Genomic DNA, 15,542 nt, shown 5'->3' with positions numbered 1-15,542 from the left:
TTCTGTCAGAGTGTCGTTATCTGAATGAACTCTTGTTGAAGGTAACATTGTCCCTTATACTTGGGTATAATACCACTAAATTGTATAATCATATATCAGAGTCAATTGTGAGGACCTGTTATTTATATTTATTTTTATAATATACCTTTATTATTGTACACCGTCGTTTTCACCCTTGGTGAATTTTAATTATGTTTTTATACTACGGTTGTTATGTCATCAATAAAGTTTTGTATTTTTGAATTATATCTCAAGTGGCTTGGTGCTGCCTAAATTGGGTACTTTTCTTGAGTTTTTCATGTTCAATTTGTCCGCCCAATTAGCACATCCCACTTATATGATTTAACTCATTATTTAATTAATGATGGTGCTTGTCCACATGTTCGTGTAAAAAAACACAAAAATGCTAACAAGATGTGATAAGCACATTGCCGGTGGCGCAATATTACTTGGTCACCAAAGAAGGGAACCATCACCAGCTACAGTGGGTTGCAAACGTATTCGGCCTCCTTGAAGTTTTCCACATTTTGTCATATTACTGCCACAAACATGAATCAATTTTATTGGAATTCCACATGAAAGACCAACACAAAGTGGTGTACACATGAAAAGTGGAACGAAAATCATACATGATTCCAAACATTTTTTACAAATAAATAACTGCAAAGTGGTGTGTGCATAATTATTCGCCCCCCTTTGATCTGAGTGCAGTCAGTTGCCTATAGACATTGCCTGATGAGTGCTAATGACTAAATAGAGTGCACCTGTGTGTAATCTAATGTCAGTACAAATACAGCTGCTCTGTGAGGGCCTCAGAGGTTGTCTAAGAGAATATTGGGAGCAACAACACCGCGAAGTCCAAAGAACACACAAGACAGGTCCAAGACAGGTCAGGGATCAAGTTATTGAGAAATTTAAAGCAGGCTTAGGCTACAAAAAGATTTCCAAAGCCTTGAATATCCCACGGAGCACTGTTCAAGCGATCATTCAGAAATGGAAGGAGTATGGCACAACTGTAAACCTACCAAGACAAGGCCATCCACCTAAACTCACAGGCCGAACAAGGAGAGCGCTTATCAGAAATGCAGTAAGAGGCCCATGGTGACGCTGGACGAGCTGCAGAGATCTACAGCTCAGGTGGGAGCAGAGCCGGATTAAGGCTAAATGGGGCCCTAAGCAAAGTAACTGATTTGGGCCCCCCCATCATGTCGTAATAGAATCAGAAGATGCAGCTGCACAGCAATATGCCGCACACACCGGGCAGCCGAGCTACTGGTTGCTATGGGTAACAGCACGCTTTCCTCTGTGGGTGCACAATGCAGGGAATAGCAGCGACAAAATGCAGAGTGAGAGGCTGGGACATTTGCACTCAGGGGCTGGGGCACCCCTGTGAAGAGGGCGCCAGATATCACAGCAGCAGCACTTTCCCCCTGCATCTCCAGCCTGGCAATAGCAGAAAGCTCTGGACACCGCCACACCGGAAGCCGTTCCCCAGACAGAATTACATAACCAAACCCACCACCGAACAACCAATTTCCTCCCAAACTAGACAGCCACCATGCAGCCTCCATCCCAGTGAATACGATAGTCCAGCAGAGAAGGCAGCCGCAGTGGGGGAGAATGACAGCACCAGATGAATCACATTCACCTATTGCGATCCAAGCAATAGAGGTCCCGTCATCCGGAGCCCATCTGTCTCCTCTAGAGTGCTGCCGCTCTGTTACTACTACTATTACTACTTCCTACTTTCTGTCTGATCTGAGAATCAGGAAGTTCAGAGCGAGCGGGTGCACTGTAGAAGAGACAGATGGGTTTCAGATGACGGGATCTCTATCGCTTGAATCATGGATAGGTGAGTGAGTGTTTGCCATCTGTTGCTATCATTCTTGCTGCAGCTGTGGTTCTCTGTGGGAAGGGAGGGTGGAGTGGGCAGCGGCAGAGCGCATAGTAGCAGGAGGGGGACCTAGGAGGAGAGCCTGGCTCTGAAGACAATCAGCAGCGCACGGCATCATTTGACAAGACAAGACAAATAACATTTATATCGCGCTTTTCTCCTGGTGGACTAAGAGCGCCAGAGCTGCAGCCACTAGGACGCGCCCTATAGGCAGTAGCAGTGTTAGAGAGACTTGCCTACGGTCTCCTACTTAATAGGTGCTGGCTTACTGAACAGGCAGAGCTGAGATTCGAACCCTGGTCTCCTGTGTCAGCTGCAGAGCCCTTAAAGGGACTCCAAGCAGTGCCTGTGGATATGCCTTTAAGCATACCCACAACTAATTCATTACATCCTCACACCTACCAGCATGATGTTTGTAATTATATCCCCCTGGGTTCCTTATATTTCATTGCATTGTGCTGAATCGAGCTGCCAACTTTGGAGAAAAGTCATCCTGTGGCCGTGATTTCGATCGCGAAAATATCGAAAACTAAAAGGCATAGAGCAGCCGTTTATATATCATTGGAAAGAGGAGAAAAAGAGCTTTAAAATGATATGCATCTTCCCATAGTTATTGCACTGCTCAGAGTCCCTTTAACCATTATACCATCCAGCCACCGCTGACTTTGGAGAAAAGTCGTCCTGTGGCAGCGATTTCGATCACGAAAATCTCAAAAACTAAAAGGCATAGAGCAGCCGTTTATATATCATTGGAAAGAGGAGAAAGAGCGCTTTAAAATGATATGCATCTTTCCATAGTTACTGCACTGCTCAGAGTCCCTTTAACCATTATACCATCCAGCCACCGCTGACTTTGGAGAAAAGTCGTCCTGTGGCCACGATTTCGATCGCGAAAATATCGAAAACTAAAAGGCATAGAGCAGCTGTTTATATATCATTGGAAAGAGGAGAAAGAGAGCTTTAAAATGATATGAATCTTTCCATAGTTACTGCACTGCTCAGAGTCCCTTTAACCATTATACCATCCAGCCACCGCTGACTTTGGAGAAAAGTCGTCCTTTGGCCGCGATTTCGATCGCGAAAATATCGAAAACTAAAAGGCATAGAGCAGCCGTTTATATATCATTGGAAAGAGGAGAAAGAGAGCTTTAAAATGATATGCATCTTTCCATAGTTACTGCACTGCTCAGAGTCCCTTTAACCATTATACCATCCAGCCACCGCTGACAGGATGGCAAGGGCTGGTTTATGTGCTGATGGGGCCCCTTTGACTCTGAATGGGGCCCCAAGCGACTGCTTTTGTTGCCTGGTCGGTAATCCGGCCCTGGGTGGGAGACTCTGTCCATAGGACAACTATTAGTCATGCACTGTACAAAGTTGGCCTTTATGGAGGAGTGGCAAGAAGAAAGGCATTGTTAACAGAAAGCATAAGAAGTCCCGTTTGCAGTTTGCCACAAGCCATGTGGGGGACACAGTAACCATGTAGAAGAAGGTGCTCTGGTCGGATGAGACTAAAATGGAACTTTTTGGCCAACATGCAAAACGCTATGTGTGGCAGAAAACTAACACTGCACATCACTCTGAACACACCATCCCCACTGTCAAATATGGTGGTGGCAGCATCATGCTCGGGGGATGCATCTCTTCAGCAGGGACAGGGAAGCTGTTCAGAGTTGATGGGAAGATGGATGGAGCCAAATACAGGGCAAACTTGGAAGAAAACCTCTTGGAGACTGCAAATTGAGACTGGGGCGGAGATTCAACTTCCAGCAGGACAATGACCCTAAACTTAAAGCCAGGGCAACAATGGAATTGTTTAAAACAAAACATATCTATGTGTTAGAATGGCCCAGTCAAAGTCCAGATCTAAATCCAATTGAGAATCTGTGGCAAGATCTGAAAACTGCTGTTCACAAATGCTGTCCATCTAATCTGACTGAGCTGGAGCTGTTTTGCAAAGAAGAATGGGCAAGGATTTCACTCTCTAGATTTGCAAACCTGGTAGAGACATACCCTAAAAGACTGGCAGCTGTAATTGCAGCAAAAGGTGGTTCTACAAAGTATTGACTCAGGGGGCCAAATAATTACGCACACCCCACTTTGCAGTTATTTATTTGTAAAAATGTTTGGAATCATGTATGATTTTCGATCCACTTCTCACATGTACACCACTTTGTATTGGTCTTTCACGTGGAATTCCAATAAAATTGATGCATGTTTGTGGCAGTAATGTGACAAAATGTGGAAAATTTCAAGGGGGCTGAATACTTTTGCAACCCACTGTATGTCACAAACATGTGCAAAATTGCATTTGTAAATGTTCACTCAGTATCACAGTGCAAGTCAAGAGGTGAATCATGTGACAGATGCAGCATGCAGTGTTTAGGAATTGCATTCTATGGGCATGATTCAGTAAACGGTGCTAACCCAGTTAGCACGCCTAAAGACTTTGGGCGTGATACCTAGGGTGCTAACTGGGTCAGCACCGTTTACTAAATTTACATCGCGTGCAAAGTCCCACACTGAAAACTTTGCGTGCCCACAGCGCGGTGTGCGCAAAATGTCGCATCGCGGTGCGACGAAAACGGTGCGTTGATGCGCCTATAAGGTCGCATTGCGTGCGACTTTAACGTCACATGGTGCGACATTACGGTCGCACCCAATGCGACCTTATAGGCGCATCGGGTGCGCTGTTTTCGCGGTGCGCGCGCAAAGTTTTGTGTGCGGCACTGTGCGCGCGATGTGAATTTAGTAAAGGGTGCTAACCCAGTTAGCACCCTAGTTATCACGCCTAAAGTCTTTAGATGTGAATTTATCATGCCTAAACTAACTTTAGGCATGATATAGGGCTTTTCACAGGCGTGCTAACACTTAGCACGGTTTACTGAATCGAGCCCTAATTCTTCATGCTAGAGTACTTTAGCATAGCACCGAAGGATGCTATTATCAGCACTCCTGAAGCTAAGTCAAAGGCCCATATGCAGTTAACTTTTTTCCTGAGTTTCTCTTAGGAGATACATTTTAATCTTCTATTTAAAATACATTTTCAGCACTTTGCGATTGAAAAATTTCCAAAAGGTATGTGAAAAATTACTAGCAGAATTATGTTGAGTATTTTATTTCTTGCTGGTGATTTAAAAGGTATTTTATTGACGAGTTGTGAAATATCACCTAGTAGTAATCTCAGGAGAAAACTGTTAATTGCACATGGGCCATAGTTTCAGAATTTTGATGATCACGAAGCTTATATCAAGTTACAGGTGCGTTATTGTGAGGGTGTATATATATATATATATATATATATATATATATATATATATATATATATATATATATATATATATATATATACAGTATATAGCTATTGATAGGTGCACAGCTGCAGACCTTTTACACTCCTCTGCTTTTTCTGCAAGCAATATTTGGGTCCTCTCTAAACTTTGGGATGACTTTGGGGAATTTAATGGCTTGGCAGGAGTCCAGCCAGCTCAGTTTTGCTGGGGGGCCCGCTGGGTAGTAGTGATGTACATGATGATAGGGGTTAGATTGTTACCTCCTCTGAGCGACAGTAAGTGACATGACTATGTGCTTTGTAAACTGCTGCGTAGTTGTCCATGCTTTATAAATAATAATGATGATGGATTTCAGGAAGTGTAGTATGTGACTGCAGTACATAAACTATTCTCAGTCACAGCTTACTACGCACTTCATACTTCATATTTGACGGCACCTGGCATGTGTTACGATGTACTGAGTTTGCAACACAGGATTTCCTCCTTCTGCATGCCTGAGATTGCCACAGGTTTTCTCTAGTCCTAGCAACACCCTTGGTTCTCCCTAAGCTGGCAGCACACTTGTTGTAGCTCTGTGACTCAGCACAACATTAGTATTTTTTAAGAGGAACTATGTCAATAGTGGAGTGGCAGTTTTCATAGTATCTCAATAATTGCCACAACTACTTCTACACCAGACATATTTTCATCTAAATAGAAATTGTATCTTTGTTCACATGCTATATACTCAAAGAGCTGGATCATCCACAAGGCAACATAGGCAGGTGCCTGGGGCAAATTGGGTGTCAAGGGGCCAGGCTGCCACCTCTTTTCACCCATCTGTCACCTCAGCTTACCAGAAAGACGATCAAGGGAACCAATATTATTACCTTGTCATGGACCCTATTTCATCTTAATGTGCATTATCTGTGCATTAGCAGCAACTGAGATAAACTAAATATACTGAAAATCAGTGAGGGTGATGTACTATATATGTTTGAGGTGGCACTAGTGAGTACTCCTTTACCACTATAAGGCCTGGTTTACACTCAGATCCTAAAAAACATTTTTTTTAAACGCAATCGCCTAGTGATTGTCATTGCAATTTTTTGCCCCAAATTAATGGTGATAATTTTCAGCAATTGTCTGTTGAAATTCCTATCCAAGTAAACAAAAATCGCATTGCGGTCGATGACAAAGTGCTGCATGCAGCTTTTTTTTTTTTCAATTTATGGAAATCCCAAGTGCTGCAGTGTGAATGATCCCATAAGGCAGTGCTTCTCAAACCTGTCCTTGTGACTCCCCAACAGTGCATGTATTTGAGGCAAGCTCATCTATCCACAGGTAGGGTAATTAGTGTCTCGGCTACTTGGAATCCATCCACCTAGCTGAGAGACTATGCATAGGTGAGGCTGCACCGTTAGGGAGTTACGAGGACAGGTTTGAGATACACTGCCCTATGGGATACATTTGTCACAAAACTTTACTGATCACCAGCAATCAGCACAGAGCTGAAATGCACCTGAGTGTGATCCAGTGCTAAGTAATTATTATTATTATGTATCAGTATTGATCCTAATCCTATGTAATGCTTTATGAGGAAAGCTAGCAGCACTTGGTGAGAACTTGTCTTGTGTTAAAAGGGTGGCCCTTGTAGATTTAGATTTTATAAGCATTGGCTGGTGCAAAAAATCCAGGCCAAATGTATTCTGAACTATACAATACGGCAAATGTTCTTCAATGTGTTATCGGCCATATACAAATATGGCAATAACTCTGCTTTTGTTTGTTTTTTTTTTTTTTTTCACAAGTGATAACTGCTTGTAAAGTCAGTCACAGAAACAACTTAATTTCCTGCTCTGTGTAAAATGCTGGTGGCAGAGCCTGTCTGTGACATCTGATAAACTGTCACAAAGTACAAACTCAGACTCAGCAAATGTACTCTTTGTTTATTGTGAACTGCACAGTCCACTGACTACATTTCTCCATTCTAAATTCCCCAGGCTCATCCCAAACAACAGCTCCAACACAAGCCTTTTCCTCAGAGCATAAAGCATAACAAACAAAGCAAATAGTACCTTCATGAAACAGAATATAGCTGTGTGGTGAAAATGGTCTAGCCTGCAATTATGCCAGACAATGACTGAGCCACTCCCAAATGTTCCGATTTTTCATATTCTAACACACTAATTCTGTAACTATAAAGCACTTTATAGCATTTCATGTGAGTGCATAAAGGTGACGTCTCATGTCCTGCATGGCTGCTGTTAGTGGAGGCCTTTTCAAGAAAGTTGTGCTGAGACCTGCCATGTAGTCATCCATGTAGGTTTCCAACTTCACACTTTCAGCAACAACAAATTCAGAATGCGAAACCCAACCGCTCTGTTACAAAATAGCTTAAGATGGTAGTACATTATTTTGCTGCTAAAACGTTACTGGATTACACAACCCACAAACTGCCCTTCAGTCTAGGGTAAATGTTGACAAAAAAAAAATCTCAGATTCCATTTTTCTTTAAACTTTGTTCACCTTTCTTGCTTATCTATGGCTAGACTGTTAGTAAATCAGTGACCTGTAAGGACTTTCCTGATTCTGATCTGGGTCATTAACTCCTGACATAGTGAAGCCATTAGAAGAATGTGAAAAACATGTTTGACGTCTTAAAACAGAAGGTATTTGGGATTATTCAGGTTGGTGTGAGTATCATTGTATTCCAGCGGTTCTGGAGGTGTGTTTAGTTATGAGGGACAACAAAGGATGATTTTCATATTCAGCAGTGATGCATCGTGGGAGACATCATATGCTCATTCCAACCTGAGTAATCATAAATACCTCCTGTTTTAAGTAGGCAAACTTCTGTTTTTCATATCATCTTAGTAAGGAGGCTTTTTGATCTCTTTGTGCCCCTTACACACTCCTAGGAGCAGGGATAGGCTTCCGAGTACTGAAGTATTCAAATTCAGAATTCTAATTGTAGCACTCACCCCCTGAGGAGCGGCTGAAGATAGATTTGGGTTCCCTGCCGTACCAGCTGAAACTCACTTCAGAAACTAGACCCAACAATAATCATAGTAAAACCACTAACAGTGCGGCTCTAATAATAGCATATGAGGCCTTGTTAGAGCGGAATTTAGATAAACAGCAAACACAAACATCAAACGTGATAATAAACTGAGTGTGGAATAAGTCTGTCTATCACTTTAAGTCCCTGTCTATCCACTGGCCAGTGGCTATATAAGTTCTATGATGGCCGGCGTTGGGGCCCTTTGAGAGCGCTCCGTCTCTTTAAAGAGGGCACTTGTAATCCACAGGGAATGAAGGCAAACTATATAACACATATTGCGAAAGAGAGGAGAAAAAGGGGTTTCTAAATCCTGAGAATCAGCAATAAATCCAGGGAAAAAAGGTATCTCTGTGATGGCTCCTATAGAAACTGTAATCAATTCTCTGCTTTCAGTCAGAAATAAACATGGCCGTGAGGCTGCTCACCAAACCACTGCTGTCCACAGTCTCAGATGAACCTGGGTCAGAATGTAGGCAAATGATCCACAAGAGAGACTTGATGTCCAGATGGATGTTCTCCTTCCCTCTCAAATGATGGAGGTATTCTTACCCGCAGCAATGTTTTTGTCCTGTGCTAACAGTCTGGCTGGAGGGGTTCAGTTTTGTGTCCTTCCCACACCACTCTCTTCCCTCTCCACACCGTTCCCCGTTCTCACTCCTCCCCCGGGAACCAAAAATCAGCTCTATAAGATCCACTCTGTTTAGGAGCAGACAGTGCATTTTGGAAAACAATGAAACAGCACCACCTAGGGGCTACATAATGAAGATCAATTACTGCACCTGTGACCGTGGGATGGGGAGGGGGGCTTAACTTTCCCAGAAGTCCGTGGATCCTACGCGTTCCACCACTCACTACCGCACTTCGCACTTCCTCCTTCCGCCGGAAGGAGGACGTGGACGTGCGGTAGTGAGTAGTGGAACGCGTCCCGTAGGTCGCGTATTACAGCAGTGACATGCATAGGACTTCTGGGTAAGTTAACCCCCCATCCCACGGTCACAGGTGCAGTAATTAATCTTCATTAGAATTCTGAATTTGAGTACTTCAGTATTTGGAAGCCCATCCCTGCCTAGGAGTTCTGGTTCACAATGAGCTTGCTGGGCAATCTGTAACTAAAAGAATGTGAAATTGGTAATGTAATTAAGGATCTGCCATCCCCACCTGGATGTCTGACAGATTATTGAAACTCAACCTTGAACATACCGCATTTAGAATCTTCTCACCCTGTTCATCCAGTCCTCTTCCCAACGTTTTCATTACTAATGATAATAACACGTCCATCCGCCCTGTCCCTCAAACCCGCTGCCTTGGTGTCATCCTTGACTTAGTACTCTCCTTCGCTCCCTCATCCAGATCCATATTTTTGGTCCAGTCCAGTCCTAACAGTTTTGTATGTGTCCCTATGAGTGTGTTCACACATAAAAGGTGTACAGTTCCAGTCCAGTCAGGTAAAACTGATAGAAAACATACGCAAACTGACAGGACTGGACCGGAATTGTACAGATTTATGTGTGAACTAAACCTTACCCTTTATGACCAGCACTACAGTTCAGCAAAGTTGTATCTACCTGTCCCTTCTCATTGTGTAAGGCTTGGTTCACACATAAATCTGCAGATTTTCGGTCCGGTCCAGTACTATCCTGCCAGATTTGCATCCGTTTTCTATCAGTTTTACCTGACTGGAACAGAAATGTACACCTTTTATGTGTGAACACACCCACAAAAACACATACAAAAAAAGATACAAAACTGACAGAACCGGACTGGAAATGTTCAGGTTTATATGTGAACACAGCAATAGAAACACATACAAAACTGATGCCAACTGTCAAAAACTGACAGGACTGGACACCTTTTTATGCGTGAACCAAGCCTAATAGATAATTTAAAAAAACTTTCCTAAAGTGGAATTTTGCCTTCCCAAAACAGAATGTATTTGTGATTAATCAGGTTGGAGTGAGCATTTGAGGTGTCCCACAGTGCATTACTCTGAATATACAAATCATCTCTTCCCTCAACCTCCACAGTGTGTTTGTAAACACCATATGTACTTCTCATGGTGCAGCTCTGCCCGCAATAAGAAACCACATTCGCTGCTCTTTCATTTAACTGTTTTATAAAGGCACTGGGCATGGTGTTTTTTTTAATACACACTGAGCAGGGACGGAGAGAAACAACTAAGTTTGTTGCAAAGAGTTAAAATCTCAGCATAAGGTTTAGGTGGTAGGAGTCTGGGGGGCCAGCACAGTGCTCCTGCCCAACCTCTCAAACAATACCTTATGTGGGTGACGATGAGAGGAGGAAGGACCTGGCCTTCCACTAAAAGTGCACTGTCATCTCAATAGGAAAGGAAAGGAACTACAGGAACCAGCCAATCAGGTACTTTCCCATACTGTATCTATTGCAAAAGTACAGTTTTTTTTAAGACTATAGCCCACAGAGGTAACAGTAGTGACATAATTTGTAAGGCAAATCTGAACCTGACAAATCTATCACCTCATCAAGTGGCCATGTGCTTCTCTAAACTTGCTACTGCAGAGGATATCATTAATTTCACCACAAAAGGCTGACATTCTTCTGTTGACAAAATGATTAAACAATGCAGTTATTTACTGAAGTTTGTATTATCCCACTAGTAATTGTGAATGTATAAATGGCAACTCCCTTGGTAATGTTGTTCTCTGCACACATAATACAGTTAAGGTCCCGTTCACACTGCACACATTGCTGTCCAGATTTCGGCATCGCGTGCAGGAGGCCGACACGCACATCAGAAAGTCATAGACTGCACTGTCTGATGTTCACACTGCATGCGTTCCAGACCAGTGCGGTCCGAGAACCCATGGTGCATGCATTTTTTAACAAAACGCATGGCTGACCCATTCACTTTTAGTGAATGGGATCAGCCACGCAACGCGTAGAAACGCAGATGGCATGCGTTTGTATGCATTGCGTTCCGAACGCACGGCCATCCGCGTTTCATGATGTGAACGTGGCCTAATGGGAACCAAAAGTGAGAGATATTTGGAGGCAGCCATATGTATCTCCTTTTAAACAATACCAGTTGCTTTGCATCCTTCTGATCCATCTGGCATCAATAGTGCCTGAATCACACACCTGAAACAACCATGCAGCTAATCCAGTCACATCCAGTCACACTTCAGTTAGAAATAGAGATGGCGCGAATGGTCCGCCTGGCGGGTAGTTCGTGCGGATATCAGCTACCCGCGCCCGCGGCGGGTAACAAACACATGGCGAGTTCGACCTACCCCTATACCTCGTCATTGGGCTAAACTTTGACCCTCTACATCACAGTCAGCAGACACATGGCAGCCAATCAGGCTGCACTCCCTCCTGGACCCCCGCCCCCCCTAGAAAAATGTTGCAGCGTTGGCCATGTTCTCAGTTTGCTGATGCTGCTATTAGTGAGAGGAAGGGAGAGGTTGCTGGAGAGATAGGGAAAGCATTAGTTAGGCTGTTAGCTTGCTCCTCGCTGAAATTTGTTTGAAAGCACCTCAAAACAGCTCTTTTGAGAGCTAATATTCTTCTGATGTGTTTTGTGTGTGTGACACTGACACTGCATAGATACTGCTCTGTCGCAGCTGTGCCCTTGCTTGCTGACACATTGTATTAGATCAGTGCATTTCTTCCCACTCTATTTGTGTGATTTAACTTACTAAAGCATAGCTCTCTTTGTGGGTGACACTGCATAGATACAGCCCGCTGACAGTTGCTGCCTGTTTGGTATTTGTAGTCCTGCACACTGTATTAGAGCAGTGCATATCTTTCCACTGTGTCTGTGTGACTGCACACTGTATTAGACCAGTGCATATCTTTCCACTGTGTCTGTGTGACTGCACTCCGAGCAGCGATGAACCCCTGGACTATTTGGTGCACAGGCTTGACCTGTGGCGAGAGCTGTCACAATTTGTCATTCCACTTCTGGCTTGCCCCGCCTAAAGTGTCCTGTCGGAAAGGACCTTCAGTGCAGCAGGAGGCATTGTCACTGAGAAGAGAAGTCGCCTAGGTCAAAAAGATGTTCAGTACCTCACCTTTATTAAAATTAATGAAGCATGGATCCCGGAGGGCTACTGCCTGCCCGAAGACTAAGTCAGTCCCCACACAGCATCTCTGCCTGCAGGTCGCTTGACTGCCTTCTCTGCCAACACCAAAAAGGTCCAGGACTCCAGTTGGATTTCTGAATTTTTGCGGCCGCTACCAAGCATAATAATAATTTTCTGGTGCGTGTATATCCCTAATTTTTCTGACTGCACTGTGGCTGCTACAACAAAACAAAAGGCATGTACATGTGTCGATTCCCCTTCGTGATCGTTACCTTGCCACGGTGAAGGGGCTTGCGTATCACAATGAAGCAATGATCTATATGAGTGTGTTGGGGGCACACCCAAGATAATAAGTTTGTTGCTTCATTGAGGACAGACCAAATTCGATCATCTGGACAGTCAACGTTGTTCAGTCATTGAGCTACCTCAGCTCGACCATATGGGCTGTAAAACCGACATTGCCTACACTCTCGCCATCGTGCGCACCAGCACAGTTATCACTACACAAACAGCTGTTTGCGGTGCGTTACACAGTGAGTTTGGTGTGTCAGTGTGAAGCAATACACTACTTACACTACCTGATCCATATATACACACGCAAGATGTTTTCAAGCACTTTATCCCTCCAATTTAGGAAGGGAATGTGATTTCTGCCCTTTAGGGATTATAACCCTGTTCTGCGTCAAATCCATAATTTTCCCAGGGACTTTTGGCGTGTATCTCACTCCGCCATGCCTCCCCCCTCCCCCTCTCCAGGTGTTAGACCCCTTGAAACATCTTTTCCATCACTTTTGTGGCCAGAAACAGTGTTTGTAGTTTTTAAAGTTCGCCTGTCCATTGAAGTCTATTGCGGTTCACTGAGTTTGCCGGTTCGAGGACTATTGCGGAATTTTGCGCCCGCGTTCCGTGAACCCAAAATTTGAGGTTCAAGCCATCTCTAGTCAGAAACACCTGATCTGCATGATTACTTAGGGTCTATGGCTAAAAGTATTAGCTGAAGTGGATCAGCAGGACTACCAGGCAATGTGAATTGTTTAAAAGGAAATAAATATGGCATCCTCCATGTACCTCTCACTTTAGGTTCCCTTTAGGGATGGTTCATACGGACGCCTGCTGAGCTTTTGCTCAGTGCCGCATTCCAGCATTTAACCACAAGCTTTTGAAGGCTTTTGGAAAGCTTTCAAGGATAACGGTTCCGGTCCCTACACTGATCAACCACCAGGCTGTCATGAAAGTCTGCAAAAGCCAGCCCTAAACGCTCCCCTTCACTTGACTGGTACAGTGGTAAATCCCAAAAAACGTTGCGTCCTAAACGGTGCGTTTAACGCCGCAAAAGCGTCCATGTGACCAGGCCCTTAAGGTAACAGTTTAGAACAGCAAACAAATTACAGGACTATCCACTTTGTTTTGTTCCTTCTAGTACATTCCAAAGTGTTTACACAAGGCACAGCAAAAACATAAGCGCTGTGAGCATTCATAATACAAGTCTGCCACACAGAAGCGATGGAGAGATCATCGAAAATTCAAGATGGGAAAGAATGTCTTATAATATTACTAATGTATTTTTGTGGAACATAATACAGGTGGCAAGCAGTGACACATTGAGGTTGATTTGCTAAAAAAAATTAGAAACACAGCACAGAAAATGGATCCACTTCAAATCTTCGATCACTTACTATAGGCTGATTTTCCAATGCGATTTTCACAGCGATTTTTGAAGGAATGTACATTTTCATTCAAGCTAAATTGCTCCAAAAAATGCAACATGCAGCAAATTTTTAATTTTGTAAAAAATCGTAACTCTGCTGTGAGAACCGAGTGCTCATGGGGTGACACTGCACTAGCGTTTTGGTGATCGGCAAATGCATTACAATTACCCCCAGTGTGAACCAGCCTTAAAGGGAACCTAAAGCCAGAGGCTGCAATTTTTATTTCCTATTAAACAATGTATATTGTCTGGCTGTTCCACTGATCCTCTGCCTTTGATACTTTTAGCCATAGACCCTGAACAAGGATACAGCAGATCAGGTGCTCTGACTGAAGTCTGACAGGATTGGCTACATGCTTGTTTCAGTTGTTTGATTCAGACACTACTGTAACCAAAGAAGCCTTGCTTTAGGTTCTCTTTTAGGGGAATTTAAAAAACAAACCAGGAGCTTCTATGGTCATGATTGGATATCACAAATTCACCTCACGTTAGCTGTGTTTATTATATCCTAATCCAGCTCACACAACCTCTGCCTTTATAAAAAGGTACAATGTACAAGAGATTGCCTGTACGCATACAAGACAGCTCTCCCAAACATAGCACTTACTATACTTAAATATGTCTCAGAAATGTTTAATATACTTGTTTCGTTTCAGATTGCATTGCATCAATGTAAGCAAATCTAAGCAAATACACCTTCATGTCTACTTAAATTGTATTTACACTCCCCAGGCTTCATGAGCCAGACATGAGAAACAGACTAATCTCATTACTTTCATAGCACTTTCCTATAGGATTTTCTAAATCCAGCTTACAGATTTACAACACTCAAGTGCAGTTTGTCTTTAATAGGTGCATAAAGGATGCTGAGAATGATAAAAGGATTACGTCCTTAGAAAAGCTAGTTAACATTTCAGCACATAATACAGTAAATTTCAATCTTACCGCATGTCCCAGAGTTCTGAAAGTTGCATCCATAAGCATCACTTTGTATTTCTCCTCCACATTGTCTGGCAGAGGCTTGTAAATGTAATACGCCAGCAGCACAGCCACAAGCACAAAGCACAGTGATTTTGATGCCATGTCTAACTACAGAACCCACGTCTATCCAGCGATTAAGGCTTCTTCTCACCGACTGTGTTACAACTCAGCAGCAGGCACTGATAGGGAAAAGTTAATCAGCTGGACCTGAGCCCATTCCCTCGTCATCTGATCTCCAGTGCAGTCTATAGAAAGGCTGTGGCAGGCAGCTAGGTAGATCATTACTCTGACATACTAGTAAATAGGCTTTGGAAGAGCAGAGATCACATTGCACACACACATTACACACACACCTATAAACACATCCCAAGTAATTCAGCAATATGCTAAAAAGTGTCAAAGCAACCCTGACAGGTGGGTAACTGCCAGTGCCAGTATTTTAGTGCAAGGTTGGCTTCCCCAATGTTTTACACTTGATTTGTCAAGTTTATGTTTTAATGCATTAATGTATCAATACATATAAAGGTTTGATCTGCAGATGGTAGACCGTCAAACTCCTAGA

The 15,542-nt window shown here is 43.3% G+C and overlaps 1 protein-coding gene across 1 annotated transcript in view; it reads right to left on the bottom strand.

Annotated features, from left to right (window-relative positions):
* Nucleotides 1–15,245, bottom strand: part of AADAC (arylacetamide deacetylase) — a 53,517-nt gene extending 38,272 nt beyond the window's left edge. Inside the window, exon 1 of the mRNA XM_068280875.1 lies at nucleotides 14,945–15,245. Within this exon, the coding sequence (XP_068136976.1) occupies nucleotides 14,945–15,082 (138 nt within the window). The 5' untranslated portion in view covers nucleotides 15,083–15,245. The remainder of the gene's footprint in view (nucleotides 1–14,944) is intronic.
* Between the last annotated feature and the right edge of the window lie 297 nt (nucleotides 15,246–15,542).

This window comes from Hyperolius riggenbachi, chromosome 4 (assembly GCF_040937935.1).
Source record: "Hyperolius riggenbachi isolate aHypRig1 chromosome 4, aHypRig1.pri, whole genome shotgun sequence".
NCBI lineage: Eukaryota > Metazoa > Chordata > Amphibia > Anura > Hyperoliidae > Hyperolius > Hyperolius riggenbachi.
This window is presented reverse-complemented; position numbering and strand designations above follow the sequence as displayed.